General features: G+C 42.6%; 1 protein-coding gene across 4 annotated transcripts in view; it reads left to right on the forward strand.

Moving 5' to 3' along the window:
- The window catches only part of TMEM260 (transmembrane protein 260), a 67502-nt gene that overhangs the window by 14335 nt on the left and 25686 nt on the right, over nt 1–27481 (forward strand). For all 4 annotated transcript variants that reach the window (XM_061612473.1, XM_061612474.1, XM_061612477.1 and 1 more), the window contains 2 exons: nt 16548–16725; nt 20679–20792. In XM_061612473.1, the coding sequence (XP_061468457.1) occupies nt 16548–16725; nt 20679–20792 (292 nt within the window). The remainder of the gene's footprint in view (nt 1–16547; nt 16726–20678; nt 20793–27481) is intronic.

Here is a 27481-nt window from a genome sequence, read left to right on the forward strand (position 1 = left end):
CCCTTGTATTTTTCTCCCGGCGTCCAGCAACCTGAAAAGTGTGCTGGCCAAAGAGATAGAGTTTAGATTTGCAGAAGTCGCAGTGCAAACAGGAGATCATCAGTTCTAAAGCGCTTGCTGCGTTTTGGGACATTTTCAAAGGTACCAGCTTGCAGGAACATGTGAGCAGCCCCCCCCCCTTTTTGCATTGCATTGCAAAATTCTCTGCTTTTGTGAAAAGAGGACCCAAGTGGGATGGCTTGATACTGCATTCGCTTTCCCTGCCTTTCATTATCCTGACACACATGTAGGATTGTAAGGAGGCAGCCATTTCTGTGTCATCCTGTGTTTGTCACAGTCAACGCTGTTTCCGTTCCTCTACAGCTTGGCTTCTGCTAAAACTTACCTTACTTGTCTTGCTGTCCACTATGTAATTAATTGTGTAATTAATTTCAGTGCAGTTCAATGGCAGGGAAACATAAAAAAGAATGTAGAAAATGAATGTAATAATTTATGTCACATTTGTGGACTGAAAAGAACAAACAATGGCAAACACCACTCATATTTGCTTGTGCGATTTCCGTTCCTCTTCTCAGACGAACATGCAAATTGTGGCCATTTCTGCTCCCATTTTCATTATCTGTGAGAATTCTCCAAAATCTCTACACGAATGTGAGAAAGCTATTTTGAATGATTCAGACCATCTTTTAGGCCAGCTTCTGCCAGCCTGGTGATGTCAAGATATTCTGGCTATTCTGGCTAGGGCTGATGGAAGTTACTGTTATTTCATTTATTACTGGCTATATTAAGAAAAAGAATCAAAGCAACTTAAGATAAAATACAAAGAGATAAAATCAATTAAAAACCAAAAATGTAACAGTGTACAATACAAAATTCCTAAATGCTCATCCAACGATAAGAGAGACAGGTCCTGCCTCACCCCACTAAAAGATGACCACTACAGTGGGGGTTCACTGAGCTGCCAAAGGTTTGGTTAAACAACAGTGCCTTTGCCTGGTGCTCAAACCTGGCAGTGATGATGGCAGGCGTATTTCCCTAGGGAGAGGACTCCAGAAATTGGAAGGAGGGGCGGAACCATTGAAAAGGCTTGTTCTCGCTATAGCCCAAAACATCTGGAGGACACAAAGTTGATGATGGCTATCTTAGGCCCTATTTTCCCACACATGTGGCAGTGTCGGAGACCGTGATTCTATGCAGCTGTGGTCCTTGCATATGGTCTGAAGGCACATGAGGCCACCACCTTGCTCAAGTTAAGCAGGTCTGGGTCTGGTCAGTGCCTGGAGAGGAGACTGCCTGGGAACCACATGTATGCCGCCTCAGGTTTCTATGATGAAAGAAAGGTGGGGTATAGATGTAAGAAATTAAATTAAATATTTAGGAACACCAACCATGTGGGTCTTTCCCAACTGATGGTCCTAAGGCTGGGAGTGGCCCTGTAAGATACACATTACCATGAGATAGGCTGGGTTGAGAGGGTGATAATAATAATGACAAGTGGGCCCTGCAGTAAAATGTTGCAGTGTGGTGTGCTCCCATTCAGAATACTTCATTCCATTCCCCTTCCTATTTATTTTCCTGTTTTTATTTTGTTTTTTATTATCAAATTGTGTTATAATTGACAATACAGTATTTTCAAGTGTTTGCAAAGTTGACTTTGCTTTTATCGTATTTTTAATGGTTTTACTATTAGTTTGTTTTTTGCTTATTGTAAACTCCTTTGATGTTTTTAAATGAAATATCGGTATACAAATATATGTATAAGTAAATAAACAAACAAAATTTAGTTGTAAGTTTGCCAACAGTCCGATAAGGTGAGTCAGTATCATCCTTATTGCAGATGGAGGGGCAAAGAGGGAGAGCTGAGTAGGGTGGGGGAGGTGCTTGGCTAAGCCCACCTATTGAGTTATGGCAGCAGTGGGATTCAAACTTGGGACTTCTTGATTTGTAGCTGCAGCATGTGTGTGAATATTGGGCCACAGTGGTAGAGTCCAAGGTCAGTCATATTGGTCATAACTATCTCCCCTCCTATCGTCAGCTGGGTGGGAAAACCCATTCGACTGGCCCCACCCACATGGTTTTGGCATTTGCATGTGCAATGTAGACATAGGATTGTACCACAGGGGGAGCAGCGCCCATATCTCTGTGGGTGCACGTGGAAAGAAAATTCTGTTTGATATGGGTAAAAAAAAATAGGGCTTATTTAATAATATAGAGAGGGCATTCTGCTTATAAGTAAGAGTAGCCTGGTTTGCACGTAACCTTAAGCCGTGGTTTATTAAGCTATGGTTTATTATTAAACCATGGCTTAATGTTATGTGTGAACCCTGCCCAGAGCTTAACTATGGTATGTTTACTGCTGACAAACCACAATGTGAAGCCATGTCTTGTTGTTGAATTATGACTTGGCCATTATGTGGAACCCAACCCCCTTCTTTAACCATGGTTTGTTTGGCCACATCACTCCTCACCAAGCTATACAAGGCAAGAGCAGCTGGTAAAGAAACCAAGCTTTGGAAAAGCAAGCCATAGTTTGTTTGATCGCCTTTTGGACAACTCGTGGTGAACTCGTGTTTTGTTAAACAAGCCATAGCGTAGCATTATGTGAGAAACAGCATCAAGGCAATTTTTAGGAAACCGTGTCATAGGGTTGTACCAAATTGATAAAGACAATTTCTCAGCTGTTTCACCCAGTCCCAAATCAGCTTTTTGTTTTGACTATAACTAGTCGCACTCTGGCAAGAGAATTTTCTGGGACTGGGGATTTGGTACATATTTTCTGTTTGGGTTAATTATCCTTGTTTTAATAGATAAACCAATTATTTTTCCAATTGAAACAAAATGTTAAAGTGTGTTCCTGTACAGGGGCTATTTTGAGGCTGTTTTAAATAAAGTGAGTTTTTTCCTCCACAACTCAGTACAGCTGGCAAATTATTTACTCTGATTGTACTTAACTGATGGCACCATCCCCATGGGCAGACTTTCAAAGGTGGCTCTTATTTAAAAACCCAACTAATTGTTATTAATCATTTCTATATTGCTTTTTAACGCTTAGGAGTGCTTTGACAATCCATATTTCATTCATCTTTGCAAAAACGCCCCTGTGAGTCGGGTCATTAATAATCCCGTTTTATGGATGTGGGACTGAGGCTGACTGATACCAGCTTGCCCCAGGATATTCAGTGAAAAATTTCATGGCTGGATAAGGCGTTGGGACCCAAGTCGTCTACGTCAAATGCCAACACTATAGCTTACCCATATTTATGGCTTTTCAGGACTTTTTTGGTTTGGGGGATGATATAAAACAGCACCACTTCCTTTGGGCAAATATTTTGAGACGAAACAGCAGGCTCCTTAATTTAATCAGGCACCTTTTATTTACTTTAAGTAAGATTTTAAGGAAAAGGAATGGTACAGGCGTTAAACCTCTCGTGTGTGAATACCGTCTGCAAATAGCGCGGTGGAGCAGGGGGACAGCCTGCAGCTTTTGATGCCCCTTATTACACACTTTCTTTTCTATCAAATAAGAATTAGCGTTCCTGGTGAATGTTAATTTGAAATCCAGACCTGTTCGGTGCTCCACCCAGCACTCCTGCCAAGCCTCGTTGAAACAGATGAAGCCTGATGTGGGAGAGAGAGTCTCGGTGGATGGCATTCGCTCCCTCTTAGGCTGTGATAAACGTTTTACATACTGAGTGCCTGTGGGGAGAACTGCCTTCAGTGCCTTATTTGCTTAAGTACACCTCTTTAATATTTTATGAATAGGGACTTTCCCTATCAGATAATTCATCCTTAACTAATTTTCAGTGTCGTTAAAGGAATAGGGTTCATAATGATACTAATAATAAAAAGGCCGAAAGCTTTTTGAAGGGAAATATATAAAAGCATAAACTCTCAGGGCAAAGAGTGCTCTTGTCATATCGGTTAGGAACAGCATTGAGCATGATGTTAGAGAAGAATAAATAATAAATGCTCCCAAGTACCATTAGTGGGGGCAGGGGGAAATCCCCTGTTCTATACATTTTATTTTAAATTAATCTCTAATGCGTTCCTGGTAATAGTGCTCTTTGTATGGATGGTCTGTTTATTCTAAACGTCACCAGATGGAAGCTTATGAAGGAATTACATTTGTGGGCAGGGATTTTTGTTGTCCTACAGCAGAAAGGGTGGGGGGAAATAAACAGGTAAATTGAAAATAAAATTACAATGGCAAGCTAATTTTGGAAGGCTTTTAAACATTTTTTTTTAGGGCATTGTTTCATGTCGCGGATGCCAAGCATTTGAAACTCTCTCTGTATTGGATGGAAAAGAGCAAAGTTGCCAAATGCGTCAGTCAGACATCTTAAGACCTTTTAAAAAATAGTCTTACAGGAACTTGCCAATAAAGGCGCCCCAGGTATCATGATGATTTCTGCTCATTTTGTTATTGAAGCTGTTACATGCAATCTGACTTTCAGCGCTCTTTTAACTTGCAAACGTTTTGGGGCAGGCATACTGCTTCGTTTCCAATCAGTGCATTTCCCTGCCAAGATCATATTATCCCACAAATGTTCTGAGGGTTTTCTTGGTCCTACTTTTGTTGCATTACAGTGCAAAAGTACCCTTTCAGATAGCAGTGCCATTGGAAAGCATCGCAGGACAGCTAATAAAGTGGAATGATGTGTGGACGGTCCAGTATAAATTCACCACTAATACAGTATTAGTAGGCCTTTTCAGTTGTGGCTCCCCATCTGTGGAATACGCTCCCCAGTGATGTCCACCTGGCACCTTCATTGACATGTTTTCAGTGCCAGGTAGAGACTTACGTTTTTCCCCAGGCATTTGATAGACTGAGATAATAGAATCATAGTATCGTGGAGTTGGAAGGGGCCTACAAGGCCATCGAGTCCAACCCCTGCTCAATGCAGGAATTAAGATTAGGTTGTTTGTTATTCGTATGCTGCTAAAGCTTCCTGTGGTTGTATGGGGGTGTTGCTGTTTTATTGTTATGTTCTGTAATATTATATATTTGTTTTTGTTTTTAACATTATTATATGTCACTTGGAGACCTTTGGGTATTTTGTTGTTATGTGCCTTCAAGTCGATTACGACTTATGGCGACCCTATGAATCAGTGACCTCCAAGAGCATCTGTCATGAGACACCCTGTTCAGGTCTTGTAAGTTCAGCTCTGTGGCTTCCTTTATGGAATCCATCCATCTCTTCTTTGGCCTTCCTCTTTTTCTACTCCCTTCTGTTTTCCCCAGCATTATTATCTTTTCTAGTGAATCATGTCTTCTCATGATGTGTCCAAAGTATAACCTCAGTTTCATCATTTTAGCTTCTAGTGACAGTTCTGGTTTAATTTGTTCTAACACCCAATTATTTGTCTTTTTTGCTGTCCATGGTATGTGCAAAGCTCTCCTCCAACTCCACATTTAAAACTAGTTGATTTTTCTCTTACCCGCTTTTTTGACTATCCAACTTTCACATCCATACATAGAGATCGGGAATACCACGGTCTGAATGATCCTGACTTTGGTGTTCAGTGATACATCTTTGCATTTGAGGACCTTTTCTAGTTCTCTCATAGCTGCCCTCCCCAGTCCTAGCCTTCTTCTGACTTCTTGAGTCTCCATTTTGGTTAATGACTGTGCCGAGGTATTGATAATCCGTGACAAGTTCAATGTCCTCATTGTCAACTTTAAAGTTACATAAATCTTCTGTTGCCATTACTTCAGTCTTTTTGATGTTGAGCTGTAGTTCCGCTTTTGTGCTTTTCTCTTTATCTTAACAAGCAACTAATAATAATAATAAATTCTGTCAATGACATGCTGCAAAATAGACCCACATAATAAAACAACCCCTCACCAGTCTGGAGGGGCCCTGTGGCAGTTTTAAAATGTGTCTCATACTTTGTCCCAAGCTCACTGTATCCAGAGGCCACCTCTGTAGTTTTGTAAATTGAGGACACCACTTTCTCCCCACGTTAAAGGTCTTGTGTTGTATACAAGAGAGAGGCATAGACTGAAACCTCCAGTGCTAAACATTTGTGTGGGCAGTTCTTACTAAAAGTGACAGAGGTGCACCATCCCAGCACTGTTTTCATGGAGTTGTCCTCTGTGATGTTATGCTGTCATGCAGTAGTTTTAGGCTATGCCCACCCTAAAGCACTGCCCCGGAGCTTTGTATGTTAACGTCACAAATGCTTAAATCTTTCTAATGTATTTTGAGACTTGGCTGTCAAATCTACCTTCACTTTTGCACGCATATTTTGATAAACTCTCTTAAAAAAAAAAAAAACCTTAAGGACACTCTAGAGAACATCCACAGGAATTATGAAAGTTCATTTGGGACAGCCCTTCATATTTTTTTTAAAAAAAGGGTCTGAAGAGGTTGCCTTCTTTTATTCTACTTGAATAGTAGTTAGATCATTTTAGACAGGTGGTCGTTAGAATTACAGAGTTCTAGATATGTCTCCAAACATGATATCAATCCCCTGTATTTACGTAGAGTAGAACAAACTTTTTAAAAGTCTTTTGGGTGGTGGGGTTCAGGGGGAAAAAAACCCTTCCATATTCCAACAGGCACTTACGAATGTATTCCTAATGCAAAAAGGCCATCTTTTTCTTTTCTTTTTTAAGATGGCAAATAATTAATGAAGTGCAAACCCTTTGGGAACAACACGGTTCAAGTGGCAAATCTGTTTTCTCGTCAAACAATGGGCACCCTTCAGAAAGGAGCAGACCATCTCTATGGTAATTTGGAGCCGAGAGCAGCCTATTGATTTGGTAGAAGAAGACATTATACAGTGTCAGTTGGGGTTGTTACAATTTCATTTGTTGTGTGACCCGAACTTAACCTTCTAAAAACCTTTTTCTTCCGTGTACATAAGCCCACCAGCCGGGTGCATTTTCAGTGCTGACAGCTGAGTACAGTAAAGAATTGCAGCTTGACTTGTTGTTGGTATTTTTGCCTGTAAGGTTTTGTGCGTGTTTTGTTTTTTAAACCAACCATCTATCTATCCCCCTCCCTTTCCTCTGTGTATACGCTATGTAAATCAATTCTTGTAACAGATTTTGATCCTTTGTCTAGCGTGTGTTTTGAGACATCTCCCAAGTTTTATGTTCGTATACAGGTCAAGATAGTTTCATTTTAATGCTTAATTTTTGATTCGTACAATAGCTTCATTCATTCCCACTTAAGAGGACATTGTTCTACATGCCGGATTAGTGTTAACTGAATTCTGACACTTTGTTCTTATAATCAGGGTTTGAATTCTGCCAGGTAGTTAGGACTCCCCCTATCCTTTTTTTCTTAAATGTATGAACAAAAAACCCCAGACACTGTCCAGTTTTTATCTATATTTCTTGCCTGAAATAGGTATTTTACACAAAAAAGCTTACCCTCTCCTCCATTTTTCTCACTTCAATTTCTGTGCAAGCACACTTGATATCAAAAGGGCACTTTTTAATTCTTGCAGTTGCTTAGTCTTAAAATGATCTGGCTCTTGAAGTCAGTTATTTGCTGTCCTTTAATGTTTTGGGTTTTTTTTAAAGCCAGTTTTGTTTTTTTGTTGTTGAAAAAATGCCCTTTATACAGAATTTGTTTTATGGATGGGTTGATCCTTCACTGCCATTTTTTTCTTTTGAGAAAAGGGATACATTTTCAGCACTTCCGAAATTACGTTGAAATGGTTGCTTATTAGAATCCGTACTTCATTCTCTTGCATATGATTTCTTCTAAGACACTTTTTTGCATGCTTTTTGTTAAGTAAGAATGGAGGTATGGGGCATTTGGTGGTATATATTTTAACAGTTGTGGAAACTGCACCATATTGCACATAGAGGAATAAAGGGGGGAACCCCCCTCAGCAATTTGCAGAGTTAGGATCTCATTCTTTCATAAATGCCCCTTCCTAAGGTTTTGCATCTACACTGGAATATTTGGCATTCTTTAAGGTGGGTGAAAAGAAAGACTATCTCATTGCTGCATTTTAGTATTAACTGCATGCAGGTTTAAAGCGGCATGATAGGGTGTGAGACTTTCAGCTTTGTTTTGTGCTTTTATTTAAAATAATGTAGGAGATGAGCATAAATGTATAGCGAAAATTAAATTTTTGCTTGTGTATGTGTGGGAAATTACTGTGAAATTCTATTTGTTACATTGAACAGACTTTTTGCTAGATGACAGTATATGGTGATAGGAAGGCTTTCCTGATCACCCCTAATTTTTAGTTTTTACTCCTGGCATGAGGAAATGCTTGAAGCGAAGCCCTATTGTGCTGCTCATTTAAAACAAAACAGAATCACAGGACAGTGAGAAGCCAAATTGATTCTCATATCTGTTCGTACCCACAGCTGAAGTCAGAGAGCAGCACTGATTTTTTTTTGCCGGAGTGAAAGGAATCTTAAATATGCCGTAGTGGGCAGATATGTGTGTGAGGGGTGATAGAAGGGGAAGGAACGACTCTCTCTCCAAAGTTAAACCGCAACTGTAGAAGTCATAAGGCAAATTTGGTTTTGAGGCACTGCCCTCCACAGTGTCCTTGGCTAGTAAAGGTTCTGCTCTGGTTGTGAATTTGCAATGCAAGTTCACTTCCAGACATTCGGTTTTCGAGTTTAAATGGGACGAGCTGACTCCCAGCTCGGTTAAGAGATTGGATTTATCCCCTCTCTCCCCATCCATTTCTTGATCTTTTATAAACTTGTGGCTAATTGAGGCATTATTTAGCTTTCTCGGTGATCCTTTTCAAAGGTTTGCAGGGTGTGTGTGTGTGTCTTTGTTGAACCATCCTGTTGTGACCCCTTCCATATCATGTGTTTGTGTCACTATATGGCCTGTTGAGGCTACTGTATCAAGCCCCCCCCCTCCAATCCTTACCTACCTACCATCAGGCAAATTAATTGATCAGATTTTCCACCTGCCTGGATGCCTTCTGTGTTTTCATATACAGTGCCCATCAGGAACAAATGGGAATCTTCTACTCTAAGCGCAGAGCTTACTCTTTTCAAACACTGTGTCTTTGACCATCATCCAATTCAGCAACGAGCAGAAAATTAAAACGCTGTACTGGGGAAAAAAAAAAGAGTATAGAATCTTCCAATTTAAAGTATATTTGGATACATTTCTTCCAGATTAGATTGTTGCCTTTGTCTGGCATTCTGAGAGGGCTCTTTATAATTTCAGAAGCAGCTAATACAGGTACTTAAGTAACAAGTAGCTTCTAAGTTTTAGCAAAGCAGGTATGTGGAATAAAAGACTATAGGAGGAAGCTCTTGTATTAATTTCCCTTTTAGGAGACTATCTACCATGACCCCTTGGCTAATTGAACTCTCTCTGTCTCTCTCTCACTCTCTCTCTCTCTCTCTCTCTCTCTCTCTCTCACACACACACACACACACACACACACACACAGATTTTTTTCTCATTTGCAGCAAAGTTGTATTGAATTAGACTTCATAGGGGCCTTAACCATTTTCTGTCATTTGCATTTGCTTAAAAAAGCCAGATAGTTTTTTAGGTTAGGCTCAAGGATCTGCGCTTCATTTTGGGAGGGGGATGGAAACGGAAAAATCAGGCCAACTCACCCCCTCCCATCCTTAATTTTTTTTAGAAAAATTTAAATGAAAGACTGAGGAGTCTTTCGTGACAGCTAGCCAGAGTTAAAATTAGTTCAAGGAAATGTTAATAAAGCGCTGCTAGCCTAATCCTCTTGATATCGCCAGGTATCCTCCTGTTCATGGGTTAATTGCTTTAAAAGCGAAGGCAGTATTCTGAACGGTGGGCAGCTTCACCTTTTCACAGCCATTCCCATTGAGTGACAACTAAATCCCATGTGTAAGATGAGGAAGAGCTCAATCTCCAATTGGGAGAAAATTTATGTAAACCGCAATCCCTTCAGAATGTGCGGAAGTCATAGACTTTCTTGATTTACTCTGCTTTTCCAAGAAAGCTCCATTGTTCCCATCCCTAAGTCCCATCAACCCTTTGTAGCAGAATATCACAGCCGCGGCAGATAGCTTGAAATATATAAATGCTATCATAGCTCTGATTAATAGCACCGCTTATGAGTCAGGTCTGATAACGGAGCTGCACTCCACTCAATTTCAGATACCGCTAATGGAATCTGTCTTTTGCAATTGTAATGTTAGAAGGTCTAATTTGCTATGGAGCTTGGATCTGTCACCAGTAGGGGATTGTGGGGTCAGAAGAGAGCTGGCAGGTTTTTGCCCTGAAGCTTGTATCTCTCACTTTGAAAGGAGCAGGCCCCTGCCTGTTAGTGAGCTGATAGGCCCCTCTGTGGGGTTTATGCCACTTCACACAATAGGCAAGGGCTTCCTAGCCGGGTTCCATAATTGTGAAGTGAACTCATATTTCCATAGCCCTCTGCTGTATAATTTCTAATAAGTGGGGTTTTTTTTAACAAACGTCAGATTATGAAAAGTTTCCTCAATTAAAAAAAACAAAACCTTATAAAACATTTACATTGCTAAATCTGTTTCCTGCTGAGTTTCTTCTTTTTTGTACCCTCTCCAACCCCACCCCACACCCTTAACTTTCCAATGCATCACGGGCATCCGGGCCCGACTTAAACTTCACCAGTTGAAGCCATAAAAAGTGCACTTTTCAAAAAAGTGGGTATATACAGATTTTTGAAAATGCATGACTCAGAAGGATAGATTGGGCCATAACGTCACCCTGGCCGTCTTAGTGGAGTGCCACCCCCTGCAGAGTTAGGAGAAACTTCAGATGACGTAGTTTTTATAACTTCTAGGGGAGTTTTTGAAATGGATTTCACTGTGAAGGGCTTTTTGATGGCACTGCTTTTATTTCATACCAGTGGCAGTTGGTGGCTCTGTGTCAGTGGGGCAGGGGGATCTGCTCTGGGTTTTAAACTGAACTCTCAAGGAGCTTTCCAAGCTGCTGAAGCCACTGTTAATGCCTGCCAGGGATGTCCCACAAGAGAGAAATCAAGGAAAAGTTACCTTCTTCAAGCAATACGACATGTGAGAAGGATCTTGGAATTGTTGTTGATCACAAGTTGAATATGAGCCAGCAGTGTGATTTGGCTTCCAAAAAAGCAAATGCTATATTAGGCTGCATTAACAGAAGTATAGTTTCCAAATCACCTGAAGTACTAGTTCCCCTCTATTCAGCTCTGGTTAGGCCTCATCTTGAATACTACGTCCAGTTCTGGTCTCCGCACTGCAAGAAGGATGCAGACAAACTGGAACAGGTTGAGAGGAGGGCAACAAGGATGATCAGGGGACTAGAAACCAAGCCCTATGAGGAGAGACTGAAAGAACTGGGCATGTTTAGCCTGGAGAAGAGAAGACTGAGGTGAGATATGATAGCACTCTTCAAGTACATGAAAGGTTGTCACACAGAGGAGGGCCGGGATCTCTTCTTGATCGTCCAAGAGTGCAGGACACGGAATAATGGGCTCAAGTTGCAGGAAGCCAGATTTCAACTGGACATCAGGAAAAACTTCCTAACTGTTAGAGCCCTACGACAGTGGAACCAATTACCTAGAGAGGTAGTGGGCTCTCCAACACTGGAGGCCTTCAAGAGGCAGCTGGACAGCCATCTGTCGGGAATGCTTTGATTTGGATTCCTGCATTGAGCAGGGGGTTGGACTTGATGGCCTTATAGGCCCCTTCCAACTCTACTGTGATTCTATTCTATTCATTCTGTACAACTATTTATTCCAAAACAAGGATGGTTCTTACCCTGCAAAATTTTGTCAGGTTATGTTGATAGAATTGTTGTTAGAGGGAGAGCCTGATCTGTTCTGAGTAGGGCTGGGACTCTGATTGGGTCTCCAGACATTCTCCTGCGTAACCCACCCACCTTCTTCCCAATTAAATGAATGGGACCTTGGCAACACCAGAGGTTCACAATTCCAATTCTTACCAGGTTTTGCTAGGACAAGTCGCTGGATCGTGTCCTTGTTCAGGTAAGCCATTGTCAGATAATGCATTAATTTATTAGGACCGCGACACACATCCACACTAAATTGCAAAAACACAGGGGTCACAATCCAGCACCAGGTTAAGCCCACTTAAGCCCACTGACTTCAACAGGCAGGTCTCTTCAGTATTGGATCACGGCCCAAGTTAGTAAACTTGTTGCTTTTGAAGGATGGGAGAATGCAATTGAATTCTAAACAGCTGTAATGTATTGCTATTTATAATGCTATTTATAATAATCTGACTTTTATCTGGGAAGTCTAGGGCCAGCCAAAATATTTTTTTTTAAAGGAATAAAACTAAACATTTTGAAGAACCAGCGTCCTATGTTCCTTTCCAGCCCTGGACCTGGGAATAATCATAGAATCATAGAGTTGGAAGGGGCCTTGTAGGCCATCGAGTCCAACCCCCTGCTCACAGCAGGAAATCCACAGCTAGAGCATCTCCCGCAGATAGCTGTCCAGCCTCTGCTTGAAGACATCCAGCGAAGGGGATCCCACCACCTCCCTAGGCAGTCGGTTCCATTGCCGAACTGCCCTTACTGTCAAGAAGTTCCTTCTAATGTCCAATCTGAATCTATGCTCCTGCAACTTAAAGCCATTAGACCTAGTCCTACCCTCTGGGGCAGCAGAGAACAAATCTGTACCCTCCTCTATGTGACAGCCCTTCAGGTACTTAAAGAGTGCAATCATGTCACCCCTCAGCCTTCTCTTCACCAGACTGAACATGCCAAGTTCCTTCAACCTTTCCTCATAAGACTTGTTCTCCATACCGGCTATCATCCTCGTCACCCTCTTCTGAACCCGCTCTAACTTGTCTATATCTTTCTTAAAATGAGGCGCCCAGAACTGAACGCAGTATTCCAGATGAGGCCTGACCAATGCAGAATATAGTGGGACTATTACTTCCCTCGACCTGGAAACTATAGCTCTGTTTATGCAGCCCAAAAATGCGTTTGCCTTTTTTGCCGCAGCATCACACTGCTGGGTCATGACTGCTAATGTCACTGGTCCCCCATACAGGGTTGTTGTAAGGATGCCTGACATATTTATTTTCTTACCTATATATCTTGCTTTTTCCCCCATCATGGAAACCAAGGTGGTGTACGTGTGGTTCTCATGCAACCTATTCAGGGACTGATCTGACTCAAACCTGTTTAGCTTCAGCAAGATGGCAGCCTCATGTGCCTTCATGCCATGCCCTGGGATTTAAAATGAGTGGGGCTGTTTTAGTGCAGGAATGGCCATCTGTTAGCCCAGGTGTGGGTATCTTGCGGCCCTCCGGATGTTGCTGAATTGCAGCTCCCATCATCCCTGGCCCTTGGCCAAGCATGCTAGGACTGATGTGTGTTGTAGTTCAGCATCATCTTTCCCAGTCTGCATCTGTATTTGAATTGTTTTTAGATGTTTTTATTATTTTATCACTTGTTTGCCACCCTGGGATCCTTTTGGGACAAAGAATGGAATATAAATTTGTTGTTGTTGTTGTAAAATAATTATGGACATGCATACTTTAATATTCGAATGGGATTGTTTTACAGTAATACCTCAGTTTACAAAGGAGATATGTCCCTGGACATTGCTTCTTTCACAGAGACTTTGGTACCAGAGGTAGGAATAACATGGAAAGAAAAGGGATAGGTTCTTACACCTGCTTATAGATGGTGGGGGCAGCTTCAATGGGGGCTTTAAAGGGTGCCTACCTAGCCCCCTCCTTCTCTGAATCATATTGGATCCTTCCCTCCCCAGCCCTGGGAGAAATCTCTTTAATGCAGAGCAAACATTCAGGCATGTCAGTTTCACCCTAGCAAAAAAGCAAAGACACAGGCTTGAAAGTTTATCCATAGCAAAGCAAAGGAAAGGTAGTAAGTTTCACTTTAAAAAAAAGCCTTCCTCAAAAGGAGCTTCCTTCCTGCAGGATTTGTTAATGCATTGCATATTTTAATTGTGCATTTTAATTATGGATGTTCTGTTTTAATGCTTGTGATTTTTATTTTTATACTTTTAAAGCACTTTTGGCATTAGGCATATGTATATATGTATTTGTGTGTATATAAAAATACAATACAATTAAAAAGCAAGCATGCCCCTGTATTTCCCATCCCAAATATGGAGATTGGCTAGCATCTGAGCATGCGCCAAAGTCCGTGACATTGAGCTTCCCCATCAGGTTTTTGTTGCACCTCTAGCGCTCGCTGTTGTGTAGACCAAGTCTTGCAGTGCTGTTGTAAGGAGGTGGGGGGAGGGACAGTATGATCCCGCAGCTGACTCTTAATTGGTTAAGTGAATGGCCTGGGCCAAATTTTGGCTGGTATATGGGGGCAGGGTTGTGGCGAAAAAGGACAGGCCATGGTTCAGTGGTAGAGGATCTATTTTACATCATCATCCACACTGTTTATTTGCATGCCGCCTTTCCATAACAATTTATGCACAAGGCGGCTCACAACGTGAGCAGAAAAAAAGTTACACAACTCACTGTAAGAAATAAATTCAAATGGTCAGTAAGATAACAAAAACATCATAAAAACATACAATAAATGGATACAGAAGCATAATCCCAATAACAGCAAAACAAAAAAAAGAACATCAGAAATTAAACTCTGAATGCTGAAGGTTCCAGGTTCAATCCCCAGCATCTCCAGATAGGAATGGGAGAAACCCTTGAGTCTGAAATCCTGGAGAGCCGCTGCCAATTAGTGCAGGCAGTACTGACTTAGATGGACCAATGGCCTGAATCGGTATAAGGTAGCTTGCTAAGTTCCATCTAAACGATGTTTCTAAAATGCAACCTTTATGAACACAACAATATAAGATGTCTGAACATCAAGCTACAATTCCCAGAGTGGCTTAACAGTCAACCCCTCTTCCCAGAGAACTCTGGGAATTGTCACTGTGAGGGGAACAGGGGTCTCCTAACAACTCTGAGCACCCTTGACAAACTACACATCTTGTGCATCTTGGGGTGAAACTCCTTTCTTTTCAGTCACATTTTTGGGAGTCAAGACAAAAACTCACCAGCGTTTCTCCTAGCTGGTGGCTGCCGTTCCAGAATGTTCCAGCATGCTGCCTGCTATATCTTTTCCTCATCAACAACAAGTCTCCTGAGTGGACTTTTTTTAATCCCAGTTAGTATCTGAATTGGATTTGAAATTCTTTTTATGTATGTGATTGTGTTAACTGTTTTTCAAACATCTGATGGTTTTGAATTGTTTTTATATGTGCAATTTATGTATGTTTTCACTATGTTTTGCTTTGAGATGCTTCATAGGAAGCGATTCATAAATGGGATCAATAACAATACTACTACCATCGTCTGGGTGAAGTTGAGGATGGTGCACACCGGTATACTATGAGCCTGCAGTGGTTAGAGTGTCAGGCTATGGTGTTGCTGGGGTTTCCCCAGGGCTTAATGCTTCACTGGAAAGCCAGTGTGGTGCAGTGGTTAGAGTGTTGGACTACAACCTGGGAGACCAGGGTTCGAATCCCCACACAGCCATGAAGCTCACTGGGTGACCTTGGGCCAGTCACTGCCTTTCAGCCTCAGAGGAAGGCAATGGTAAACCACCTTTGTATACCGCTTACCGTGAAAACCCTATTCATAGGGTCACCATAAGGCGGGATCAACTTGAAGGCAGTCCATTTCCATTTTTCCATGCGTCGCTACCCTCACCCCAAATCTTTAATAACTGACAAACTGCAAATGTTAATTGATATTTCATAGCGCATGGAAGGAGTTCCCTCACATGCCGCGCAAGAATGTATTGTGAGGGCAAAATTAGGTGAAACGTTAGTCAGTGCATGGGAAGGGCTTGAGCCAGATCGGGACTGCGGTTAGAGGACGTAAACCCTTTGCCCCCTCTGCAGACTTAATCCAAATCAAAGCTCTTGCACTGACGGTCCTGGTCCCTCTTCCAGGCCAGCTAGGAATTATTTTTTTAAAAATCACACAAGATATGAACAGCCATGGGTAGTATTCAGGCAGAGCTTGGAAAAGTTACTTTTTTGAACTACAACTCCCATCAGCCCCAGCCAACATGGCCACTGGATTGGGCTGATGGGAGTTGTAGTTCAAAAAAAGTAACTTTTCCAAGCTCTGCATTCAGGGTAGACTCATTGAAATTAATGAGCCTAAGTTAGCTGTGTCTGTTAACCTCACTGGGTCTGCTCTGAGTAGGACTACTATTGAATACCACCATTTTGCTTAGTTTGGCCCTCAGTCAGATTTTTGCTGAAAGTGGAGCTCCTTGGAAACTGACAAGAAAGTGATTTCCACATGTGTGAGAGAGAGCACCTCTGTGCAGGTACAGAGTCCTCGCTGTCTCTCTGAACTCTGACCTACGCATTCTCCTTTTCCCAAGCATTCCAGAGGTGAGCGACTGCAATGAAAAGCAGATTCAGAAGTTCATTTTAAGGCTTTCTTTCTTTCTGTTTAGCTTCCTTGTCTTGCACTGTGTGTGTGAGCAGAAAAGTGTATTTTGCTGGTGCTGTCGTTATGGGTTTCAGGGTGCTGGCACGGAAAGACAATGAAGGCGGCTTCTCTGTGTTGCGGGGGCAGCGTTGTTGGAGAAGAAGATACATTTTCTTGTTATCTGTATTCGCAGGCTTTCTGGCAAGCATGCTGCAGGAATCTTTGCTGTGGGGATGTTTTCGTTTTCTCGCCTAACATGGCAGTGGTCCATCACGGCAGAGGTTTTCAGCTTAAACAACCTTTTCGTGGGGCTCTTGATGGCTCTCTCCGTTCGCTTCCAGGAGGTGATGACCGCCAAAGAGAGATCAAAGGTAGCCCACTGGGGATCAAAAGGCATCGTCGCTATAAGTCCTCTCCCCACACACCCCAATTAACAGAGGCAACTTGTAGCTATGAGATCAGCCTTCTCCAACACGGTGCCATCCGGGTGTTTTGGACTACAATTCCCACCGGCACACGGCTATGCTAGAGGGCATCGGGTTGTGGAAGGTTGATCTTAGGCCGCAGGGCACGTGATAGTTTTAAGGTACTTGTGTGCTTAAACTTGGATCTGTCCCTGTAGAACGCAAGAAACTGTCTTGTACCAGGTCAGGCTCCTTGTTCATCTGGTCCAGTGCAATCTACTCTTGATAGGCAGTAGCTCATAAGAACCTCAGAGGAGCCCTGGTGGATCAGGCCAAAGGCCCATCTAGTCCAGCATCCTGTCGTCACAACGACCAGCCCCTGGGAAACCCACAAGGAGGACCTGAGTGCAACAGCTCTCTCCCTACTTGTGAGAACAGTCTTTCACCACACTTGCTACCTAACACTTTTACCAAAGCTGGAGATGGCCGAGAGACCTTTCACATTCACATGCTACATCCGTGACATGCCCTCTCCCTCTCCCTCTCTTTTTAAGGGGAAGAGCTACTTTGCATGCAGAAGGCAGAGCCGCCTCCAGAGGGTGGCCAGGTTGGGCCCCGGCCAAGAGCCTCTGCAGCCCAGAGGGGCCCCTGAAGGCTCCCTCTTTAGAGTAGGAGGGTGGCACTCCTGTTCTGTGATCTGAGGTGCTTCAAGTCCTGCAACGTGACCCTGCCGTGGATCGTGCAGAGGGAGCTCCCAGCCCCCCCAGAACAGACAGCGTGCACGTCAATAAGCCCACCCGTGCACCCCAGCTACCTCTCCCATCAGTGTGAATACTGTGCATGCGTGCCTGCCATCACCCAAGATGGTGGCGGGGACTTCTTTGAAGGGCTGATGCACCCCCCCCCCCCGGTTGATGGCAGGCATGCGTACTATGCGCACACATCGTTCACATAACATGAGAGGTAGGAGGGACATGTGGGCGGGCTTATTAGCCCCACACCGTGTGTATGGGTGTGTGTGTTGGGCTACTGAGCTATGGGCCTGGGGCGGGCTGGTGCCAAGGGCTCAGTCATGCTTGGTGTTGGCCCTGGTAGAAGTTCCCAGGTTCAGTCTCAGGCATCTACAGGTAGGCTTGGGAGAGACTCTCTGCCTGAAACCCAGGAGAGCCGCTGCCAGTCAGTGTAAACAATACAGAGTTAATGGACCAACAGTCTGATTCAGTATTAAGGCAGCTTCCTGAATTGGGCAGGGGGTTGAACTTGATGGCCTTGTAAGCCCCTTCCAACTCTACTATTCTATGGTTCTATGATTCTATGTTTAAATAACAAATGTGGTGCAAGAGTTGAGACACCAAACCCGCAGCCAGCAGTTGACCTCCCTGCGGTCTGAGAGAAGGGCACTTGAGGACATAAGAAGAACCCTGTTGGTTCAGACCAAAAGGGCCATATAGACTAGAATCGTATTTCCCATGATTTCCCAGGGAAAGCAGCAGTCCTCTTCCCATTTAACCTCATTCACTGGTTATTGAAAGCTGCCAGGACTAGATTTCTGAGATCCTACAGATCTTTATAGAGAGCCAGTGTGGTATAGTGGTTACAGTGTTGGACTACGACCTGGGAGACCAGAGTTTGAATCCCCACACAACCACAAAGCTCACTGGGTGACCTTGGGCCAGTCACTGCCTCTTGGCTTCAGAGGAAGGCAATGGTAAAACCACCTCTGAATACCACTTACCATGAAAACCCTATTCATAGCGTCTCCATAAGTTGGAATCGACTTGAAGGCAGTCCATTTCCATTTTACAGATCTTTATGCTGCTGCCCAGTTTCTTTAAGATCTGGATGCTTTTTCCATCCCCACTGCAGTCTTGCCTGTGAATTCAGTGCAGGATCTCACCCCTCCCAAAGTGAGAATCATGTCATTATGCCAGGGTGGACCTTTGTATGGAAAATATTTTGGTTTTTAATGGTCCCCAGGGCGATCTACAAAAAAGTTAAAATTTCAATGCAACAAAATAATAACATGAAACTACAGAATCAAAATTTGTGCCTCAGCTTAAAACCCCACTCTAAAAGCACAAGAGCATAAAACAGCAAAGGCCTAGCGTCTTCAAGTGGCACTGAAAAGACCATAGAGAAAGCACGAGGTGAGGCTGTCTGGGGAGGCTTTTCTGTGACCAAGATGCCACCACTGAGAAGGCCCTCTCGTTTGGCGATGGTAGTGCACAGGTCAGGGTCTCCAAAGAGGATCTTAATGTTGTATGCCACTTAAGGTAGGGTTCTGGGGGAAGTGGCTTTTGAGTGATGTTATTAATGAAATAAATAAGTAATCTGTTGTTAGCGTATCGGTTCCCATGAGGTTTCAGGGAGATCAGTGCCTTCCTCAGCTTCACTCCTAAGCTGCAAAATGGGAATTGTGCGTGAAAATTAGATTCTAAATGTCAAATTAGTGAATCCAGTCCGGGTCCATGCATAACATGCCAATTCTGGCCCGTGCATCAACCTTCATTTGATACCTCGCTCTGGTTCTGTTTGCTCAGTAGCAACCCAGTGGAACAAAGACAAATTCCAAATTATAACTGAAACGAATACACCGCTTTATTAAAGGTGTGAAGTTCATAAGAATTAGATTTTGTAATGGAAAAACCATGATACAGTCATAAATGATGGGACAAAATTAAACAACTGAAAGTTACACTTGCAACGTTTTCATGAAGTTCATGGTACTTTAGGAGTCATAGAAAGCAAAATGAAGAAAATGCTTTGACATTATAGCAACTTAAGGCAACTTGGAAAATATATTAAAGTGATGTGATATATATTTGTGTACAAGCTAATTAATTAAAACAATACAAATGTGAACTAGCGGAACTCATTTCCTCCTAAACTCGCTCCAGCTGCTTGTATATTTTTACTCTTAGGTTTCCTAGAGCGTTAGAATAAAGACACGGTTACCTATGAGTGGGTAGGCCTGAAGCCTTCACCTTGGCAAAGCATGCGAAAGCAGGCCAGAGTAGAGCAGACTGCAGCAAGAAAAGAAGAAAAAGTAATCCAATATGCAGACCATGAATTTCCATAATCTGTCTGGGAGGGGGATGAAATGAGTACCTGAGACCCTTGCATCAGTGATTCTCCATGCAGCGTTCTTTCGCATAGTGTCAGCTCAACACACGTACCTTATATTTTCACTTAGATATTGTTTTGGCTATCCAGCAGCTTCGTACCAGCTTCTTAACAGAAGCTGTCTCTGGCTGCTGAAAGTGCAACGTTAACACAAAATTGCAAGCAGCCTTCAGCCCAAAATGACACACAGCACATGCCCTCCTCCGGGTACCGACTCATAGAGAGGCTCGGAGGATGACGACAAGATCTAGGGCCTTCTCAGTGGTGGCCCCTGAACTATGGAATAGTCTCCCTGACGAGGTGTGCCTGGCGCCAACATTGCTTTCTTTTCGGCGCCAGGTTAAAACTTACCTCTTTTCACAGGCATTTTAATACATTTTAATATATTTTAGTATATTTATAACACTCTGGTATACTAAATTAATTGTGTAATATGTTTTAGCTTTTGGGTATTTCTGTTATGTGTGCGGTAGTGATTACGTGGTTTTATCATATTGTATTTTATATTCATGTTGTTCACCGCCCAGAGAGCCGTTGGCTGTGGGCGGTATAGAAACTGAATAAAATAAATAAATAAAATTGGCCTCCATCTTAATTCGTCATGGCTTCACTCTGGCTGCTCTATTCTGTGCATCTACTTCTAACCTATAATGCCATAAGTAAATGGATAGGGCCCAGCAATGACCTGGTTAACAGTGTGAACTACCTCACAGGGTTGTTGTGCGAGAGCAAAACAAATGATAAAAGCTAATTTAAGAGAGCCACTGTTTGAAGTTCATTACCCCTCCTCTTTGCAGATCTGTAAAGTAGGCGCCTTCTGCTGTGGACTGAGCTTGTGCAACCAACACACTATTGTGGTCTACGTGGTCTGCATCGTGCTGTGGGTTTTCTCTCGCTTGTTCAGGGAGGGGGTGAGTATCTGCGAATACCGTTTGAAAAGGACACTCGGCAGCTGGGAGAGTCCAGAGCTGAGTATAGCCAGGCCCTTGTAAGCCGCCTGCCCTGCTCCACTCCTAAAATGGAATGATTAATTAATTTATTATTTATTTATTTAAATTATTTCCATCCCGCCCTCTACCCTACAAGAGGGCACTCAGGGAGGCTACAATAAAATCTCACACATATGTAATAAAATACACAGTAAAAACACAAAACATTACAGTAAATTAAAATGCATAAAGTACTATTAAAATACATAAAATGCATTATGATAGCACTTAGGCATGCAGAAAGGGGCAAGCAGAGAGTAGGAATAAATGGACAGTTCTCCCAATGGAGGGCTGTAGAAAGTGGAGTCCCTCAAGGATCGGTATTGGGACCTGTACTTTTCAACTTGTTCATTAATGACCTAGAATTAGGAGTGAGCAGTGAAGTAGCCAAGTTTGCTGATGACACTAAATTGTTCAGGGTTGTTAAAACAAAAAGGGATTGCGAAGAGCTCCAAAATGACCTCTCCAAACTGAGTGAATGGGCAGAAAAATGGCAAATGCAATTCAATATAAACAAGTGTAAAATTATGCATATTGGAGCAAAAAATCTTAATTTCACATATACGCTCATGGGGTCTGAACGGGCGGTGACCGACCAGGAGAGAGACCTCGGGGTTGTAGTGGACAGCACGATGAAAATGTCGACCCAGTGTGCGGCAGCTGTGAAAAAGGCAAATTCCATGCTAGCGATAATTAGGAAAGGTATTGAAAATAAAACAGCCAATATCATAATGCCATTGTATAAATCTATGGTGCGGCCGCATTTGGAATACTGTGTACAGTTCTGGTCGCCTCATCTCAAAAAGGATATTATAGAATTGGAAAAGGTTCAGAAGAGGGCAACCAGAATGATCAAGGGGATGGAGCGACTCCCTTACGAGGAAAGGTTGCAGCATTTGGGGCTTTTTAGTTTAGAGAAAAGGCGGGTCAGAGGAGACATGATAGAAGTGTATAAAATTATGCATGGCATTGAGAAAGTGGATATAGAAAAGTTCTTCTCCCTCTCTCATAATACTAGAACTCGTGGACATTCAAAGAAGCTGAATGTTGGAAGATTCAGGACAGACAAAAGGAAGTACTTCTTTACTCAGCGCATAGTTAAACTATGGAATTTGCTCCCACAAGATGCAGTAATCGCCACCAGCTTGGACGGCTTTAAAAGAAGATTAGACAAATTCATGGAGGACAGGGCTATCAATGGCTACTAGCCATGATGGCTGTGCTCTGCCACCCTAGTCAGAGGCAGCATGCTTCTGAAAACCAGTTGCCAGAAGCCTCAGGAGGGGAGAGTGTTCTTGCACTCGGGTCCTGCTTGCGGGCTTCCCCCAGGCACCTGGTTGGCCACTGTGAGAACAGGATGCTGGACTAGATGGGCCACTGGCCTGATCCAGCAGGCTCTTCTTATGTTCTTATGTTCTTAAGGCTAGCCACCCAAAGTAGGGGGAGATTTTAATAGCTCATGGGGGGTGGGCAGCTTGGAGGGCCGAGTATTTCAGGCCTGCCTTTAGGTCTGCAGAGCCCTCCAGAGAGTTTCATGAGCAAAAAATAGATAGGTCTCAGCTTCCAAGGAGTTTACAATCTATTTATTATTATTTATTAAATTTATATCCCACCCTTCCTCCCAGAAGGAGCCCAGGGTAGCAAGCAAAACACACTGATACCATCTTATCAGGAGGTTCGTTCTGCACAATATAGGAAACGGACCTTTAGTGTGGCAGCACCTACCCTGTGGAATTCCCTCCCTTTGAATATTGCATCTCTGCTATCTTTTTGGCACCTACTAAAGACCTTCCTCTATCAACAAGCCTTTTAGGTAGAGACCTTATCCTTGTCTGCATCTTTGCTGGAATTGCTTTTTAAGATGTTTTTAAATATTTTTTTAAAAATATGTTGTTAAAGATGTTTTGTTTTAATATATTTTAAAGTTTGTTTTTATGATGTTTTAAAGTGTTTCTAGTGCTTTTGTTTGCCACCCTGGGCTCCTACTGGAAGGAAGGGCGGGATATAAATCAATCAATCAAACAAACAAACTACAGTTCCCAGGATTCTTTGGGAGAAGCCATGACTGTTTAAAGTGGCACGATGCAGCTTTAAATGTATATTGCAGATGGGCCCAAGGCAGTTTGCTGCAGCTTTCAGGTCCTTCCTATATATGTATTTTGTTCACATCAGTCTGCTAAAAGCAGTGGCGGCTGGTGGCTCCTTGGACAGCTCCTTGGACTAAAACCTGGAGTAGATTCCACTGCCCCACTGACATGGAGGCACCAGCCGCCAGTGCCTGAAAGTCCAGAAATGTGTGTGTGTGTTTATTTAAGGAAAAATAATATACTGTTCATTGATGCTACTCCACAACCAAGACCCAGGTAACTTGGATTCCCAGAATCCAGGGACAGCAGGGGAGAATTATTAACCCTAAAACCCACGTATGTCTCATATCATAGTATCGTGTCTAATTAGAAATAGCACATCTACTGGAACATTGTAGGAATCATCCAGTCCAGATTTGAGGTATACTTCCCACTTTAGACACTGTCCTCTCTGTCAGAATTCGCTCCCACAAGAGGTGGTGATGGACACTAACTTGGGTGGCTTTCAAAGAAAATTAGACAGATTGTGGCAGATAAGGCTAGCAATGGCTGGTAGCCACAGTGGCTATGTTGGAGACAACTGATGATGAGTATGCCCCTGAATGCCAGCTGCTGGGCATTGCTGGTGGGATGACTGCTCTTGTGCTCAGGTCCTGCTTGCACCTTTTGAAGACTTTCCTCTTTCAACAAGCCTTTTAGGTTGAGACCTATCTCAGTCTGCGTCTGTGTTAGAATTGCTTTTAATATGTTTTCTTTAATAATATGTTTGTAACCCTTTTTTTAAAAAAAAGATGTTTTTAAAGCTTTAAAAAATGTTTTTAATGTTGTTTTAATGTATTTTAAGGTCTTTTTATGATGTTTTAAAGTGTTTTTAGCATATCTGTTTGCCGCCCTGGGCTCCTGCTGGGAGGAAGGGCGGGATATAAATCAAATAATAAATAAATAAATAAATAAAGCTCTCTCAAACATATTAAAACAGACTTTAAAATATATTGAAACAAAGCATCTTTTTAAAAAAAAAAAAGCGTTAAAACATCTTGAAAAGCAATTCCAGCGCACAGACTGTAGAATCTAGAATGGGATGCTTGCTATGTAGGCTGCATACACACTAATCCTATTTACATTTACAAAAACGTAAATTTAAGAACGTCTAGTCCAGCATCCGGTTCTCATAGTTGCCAACCAGATGCCCCAATGGGAAATCCACATGCAGGACCTGAGCGCAAAGAGCACCTCTCCCCTCCTGCAGTTTCCAGCAACTGGCATTTGGAAGCACACTGGCCTGTGGAGGCAGAGCATAGCCATCATGGCTAGTAGCCATTGATAGTCTTGCCCTCCATGAAGTTTTTCTCAGCCCGGAATCATTCTTGCTTGTCCTCAACATGCTGATTTCAATCTAGATTGATAGTAGATCCTGCCATTCACAAGGGTGAGAGTGGTTACTTGATGTGCATTTGAAAAGCCTCGCTTTAAGTTACCCACAACTTTCCCTCCCTGCGCACCTGCCCCAGGTGAACAAAGAAAGGTGATTGTGATCTTAGTATACACCCATCCACAACGTCATTGGACAGGTATGGATACACCCCTGCCCCATTGCCAGGACCGCCTACATCTGTTTTCATCTTCTTTCCAGTGAACACACTGTGGGGTAATGCAGAGTCAATCTGCAATGAACTTTTATTTTTGGAATGAAAGCAGTTTCTCAAGGAGCATTCTTCATGGGCGAAAAATAATGCGGTAGGTCTAGATTATGTGTGGACTACATAGAAAAGTACTCAGGTCTGCATGGATTCTAAAATAAAAGGCCATGTGTGCTCAGGCATCGTTAAGGTGCAATTTTTAAAAACCAGAAGGAGAGCCAATGACATTGCTGTGCGCCTTCTCTCTTTTCATGTCTAAAAACTCCACCTTAAATATAGTGGGCTTTGTGCCTCAGTTGCGGCTTCGTTTGCCCTGCCAGTTCGCTTTGTTTGATCTCGCTCTTAACCACTTTTCATTTTACAGCCCTTCTTGTGGTTGCCCTTGTAACAAATTCTGTTTCGGGAGGGTGCTGTTGCTCCCTTTTCTAAATAGGCAATTGAGGCTAAGAGAAGGTGGTTAATGAGTCCATGTGCAAAGGAAGGATGGGAACCAGCTCCCAAGTCTCAGCCTCTCCCTTCCCCAAAGTTGTGTTTTCGATGCAACTAGTGTTGGTTGTTTTGTGGTTTGGCCACAATAGCAGCAGTAATTTACCCTTTTGCTCAGGCTTTTAGCTTTCAGTGGCCCTTTCATATTAGCAGATCCTGCACAGGATCATAAGAACATAAGAAGAGCCTGCTGGATCAGGCCAGTGGCCCATCTAGTCCAGCATCCTGTTCTCACAGTGGCCAACCAGGTGCCTGGGGGAAGCCCGCAAGCAGGACCCGAGTGCAAGAACACTCTCCCCTCCTGAGGCTTCCGGCAACTGGTTTTCAGAAGCATGCTGCCTCTGACTAGGGTGGCAGAGCACAGCCATCACGGCTAGTAGCCATTGATAGCCCTGTCCTCCATGAATTTGTCTAATCTTCTTTTAAAGCCGTCCAAGCTGGTGGCCATTACTGCATCTTGTGGGAGCAAATTCCATAGTTTAACTATGCCTTGAGTAAAGAAGTACTTCCTTTTGTCTGTCCTGAATCTTCCAACAGAAGACTACAGGCTGGATAATGGGTGTGGTGACTTTCCACTGTTTGCAAATGGGAGAAGATAGCTACTTTTGTTTTCTTTCCCTGCAGGGATGCAAGCCAGATTCCTCTGGTTATGCGCAAACTGAGCTGGAATGTGGGTGTGAAGAAGTTGCTCTTTGGGGATGTGTCTTTTTTATTTTTTTGAAGCTCCAAATGATGACAGTACAAATTCTGCTGCAAATTATTATTATTATTATTATTATTATTATTATTATTATTATTATTTCCAGAAGGGTAGGTGTGTTAGTGCGTTGCACCAAAAGCAACAAAGACTCTTAAAGCCTAACCATTTTTTTTACTACAGCATAAGCTTTCATGGACTAGAGCTCACTTCATTGGCTGTACGGAGTGTGATCCTCAGTTGTCAAACAAACAAATGAAGAGATAAATACACACACACAAATGTAAAGGCTTTTTTTTAAGCTTGGAGTGAATGAAGGAATTTCCAAGGGAAATTTATTTATTTATCTATAAAAGCATTTACGTACTGCCCTCTCGCAAAACATCAGGGCGGTATACAGCAACGTGAAAAAGTTTGAAAGCAATACAAAAGAATCATTAAAAATGACTGGCTACCCAAGAGACATTTTAAACAGCTGCATAGGCCACTCAGCATAAAAAAAGTCAAAAGTGAGGATACCTGCCAAATCCCTGCAGGAAGAGTGTTCCACAGCGTAGGACAGACAACACTAAACGCACGACTTCTGGTTGAAGCCAGTCAGGCCTCTCTGTAACTTCAGCATAAAATTGTGGAATTGCAAATCATCAAAAAGTTCAATTCTGTTCATTTAGGCCTGGACTGAGACTATGGTTTCCTGCCCACTACAGGTGTTTTATTTCATTTCATTTATTTATTTATAAAATTTATATCCTGCCCTTCATCACAAGCAATCTGAGGGCAGGCCGCATTCAAATAAAAGCGATATAAACATATAGTCCAACTTCAATAAAATAATAAAACCATCTCATACCTAATTTTCTCATCAATTTTCTAACCAATCATTTTGTATACATCTCAGCTCTAATTGAATTGCTGCAGGCTTTTACTTTTTTTGCATTCCATTGCTATTTAGCTCCTACCTTTACATTTCCCCCCCTTTACGCCCATGTAAAGTCACACTTCATGCATCTGGTGAACTGGGCTGTATTCTCCAAAACCCTATGCCATGATCAACCAGGTTTGGGAAACTTTTGGCCCTCCAGATATTGCTGAACTACAACTCCCATTATCCCTGTGCACATCTGCTTTAAGGCATCGCAAAACATTGTTAATAACAAAAGATCAGCTAGACCAGATCGTGAGCCCATCTTTTTCAGCATTCTGTTCCCAACAGTCAGCCAGATGCTTCTAAGATGACAAGCTGAGAGTGAAGACAGTAGTCCTCCCTTTTGTTTCCTCCTAGCAACTGGTTTTCAGAGGTACATTGCCTCTGAACGTGGAGGTTCTGATTGCTAATAGCTGTTAAGTATCTTCCTTCATGAACTTGTCTAACTCCCTCCACCCCACCCCACCCTGGGAATATAAGAATCCTTCACATTTTGTCTTTCAGTTGTCCTAGTGGCTGCATTTGCCTGTCACAGTAAGCCACAGTTTACCAAGCTTTGGCTTAGCGGGATGTCTGAACCAGAGATTGTGGTTTGTTTTGCGCCAAACAAACCATGATCTCAAATGAAGGTTTGTTCTTTGTTTACTTATTGTAGTTTGAGCAAAAGAAATGACGATCCATGGGTCAGACGAAGCGCTAAGCCTTGGACTGTTCTTTGTTGCTTCCTCTTCCTAGTGGCAACGATCTATGCATTCATGGTGAATCATAGAATAGTA

The sequence above is a fragment of the Rhineura floridana genome, chromosome 2 (genome assembly GCF_030035675.1).
Source record: "Rhineura floridana isolate rRhiFlo1 chromosome 2, rRhiFlo1.hap2, whole genome shotgun sequence".
NCBI classification, from domain to species: Eukaryota; Metazoa; Chordata; class Lepidosauria; order Squamata; family Rhineuridae; genus Rhineura; species Rhineura floridana.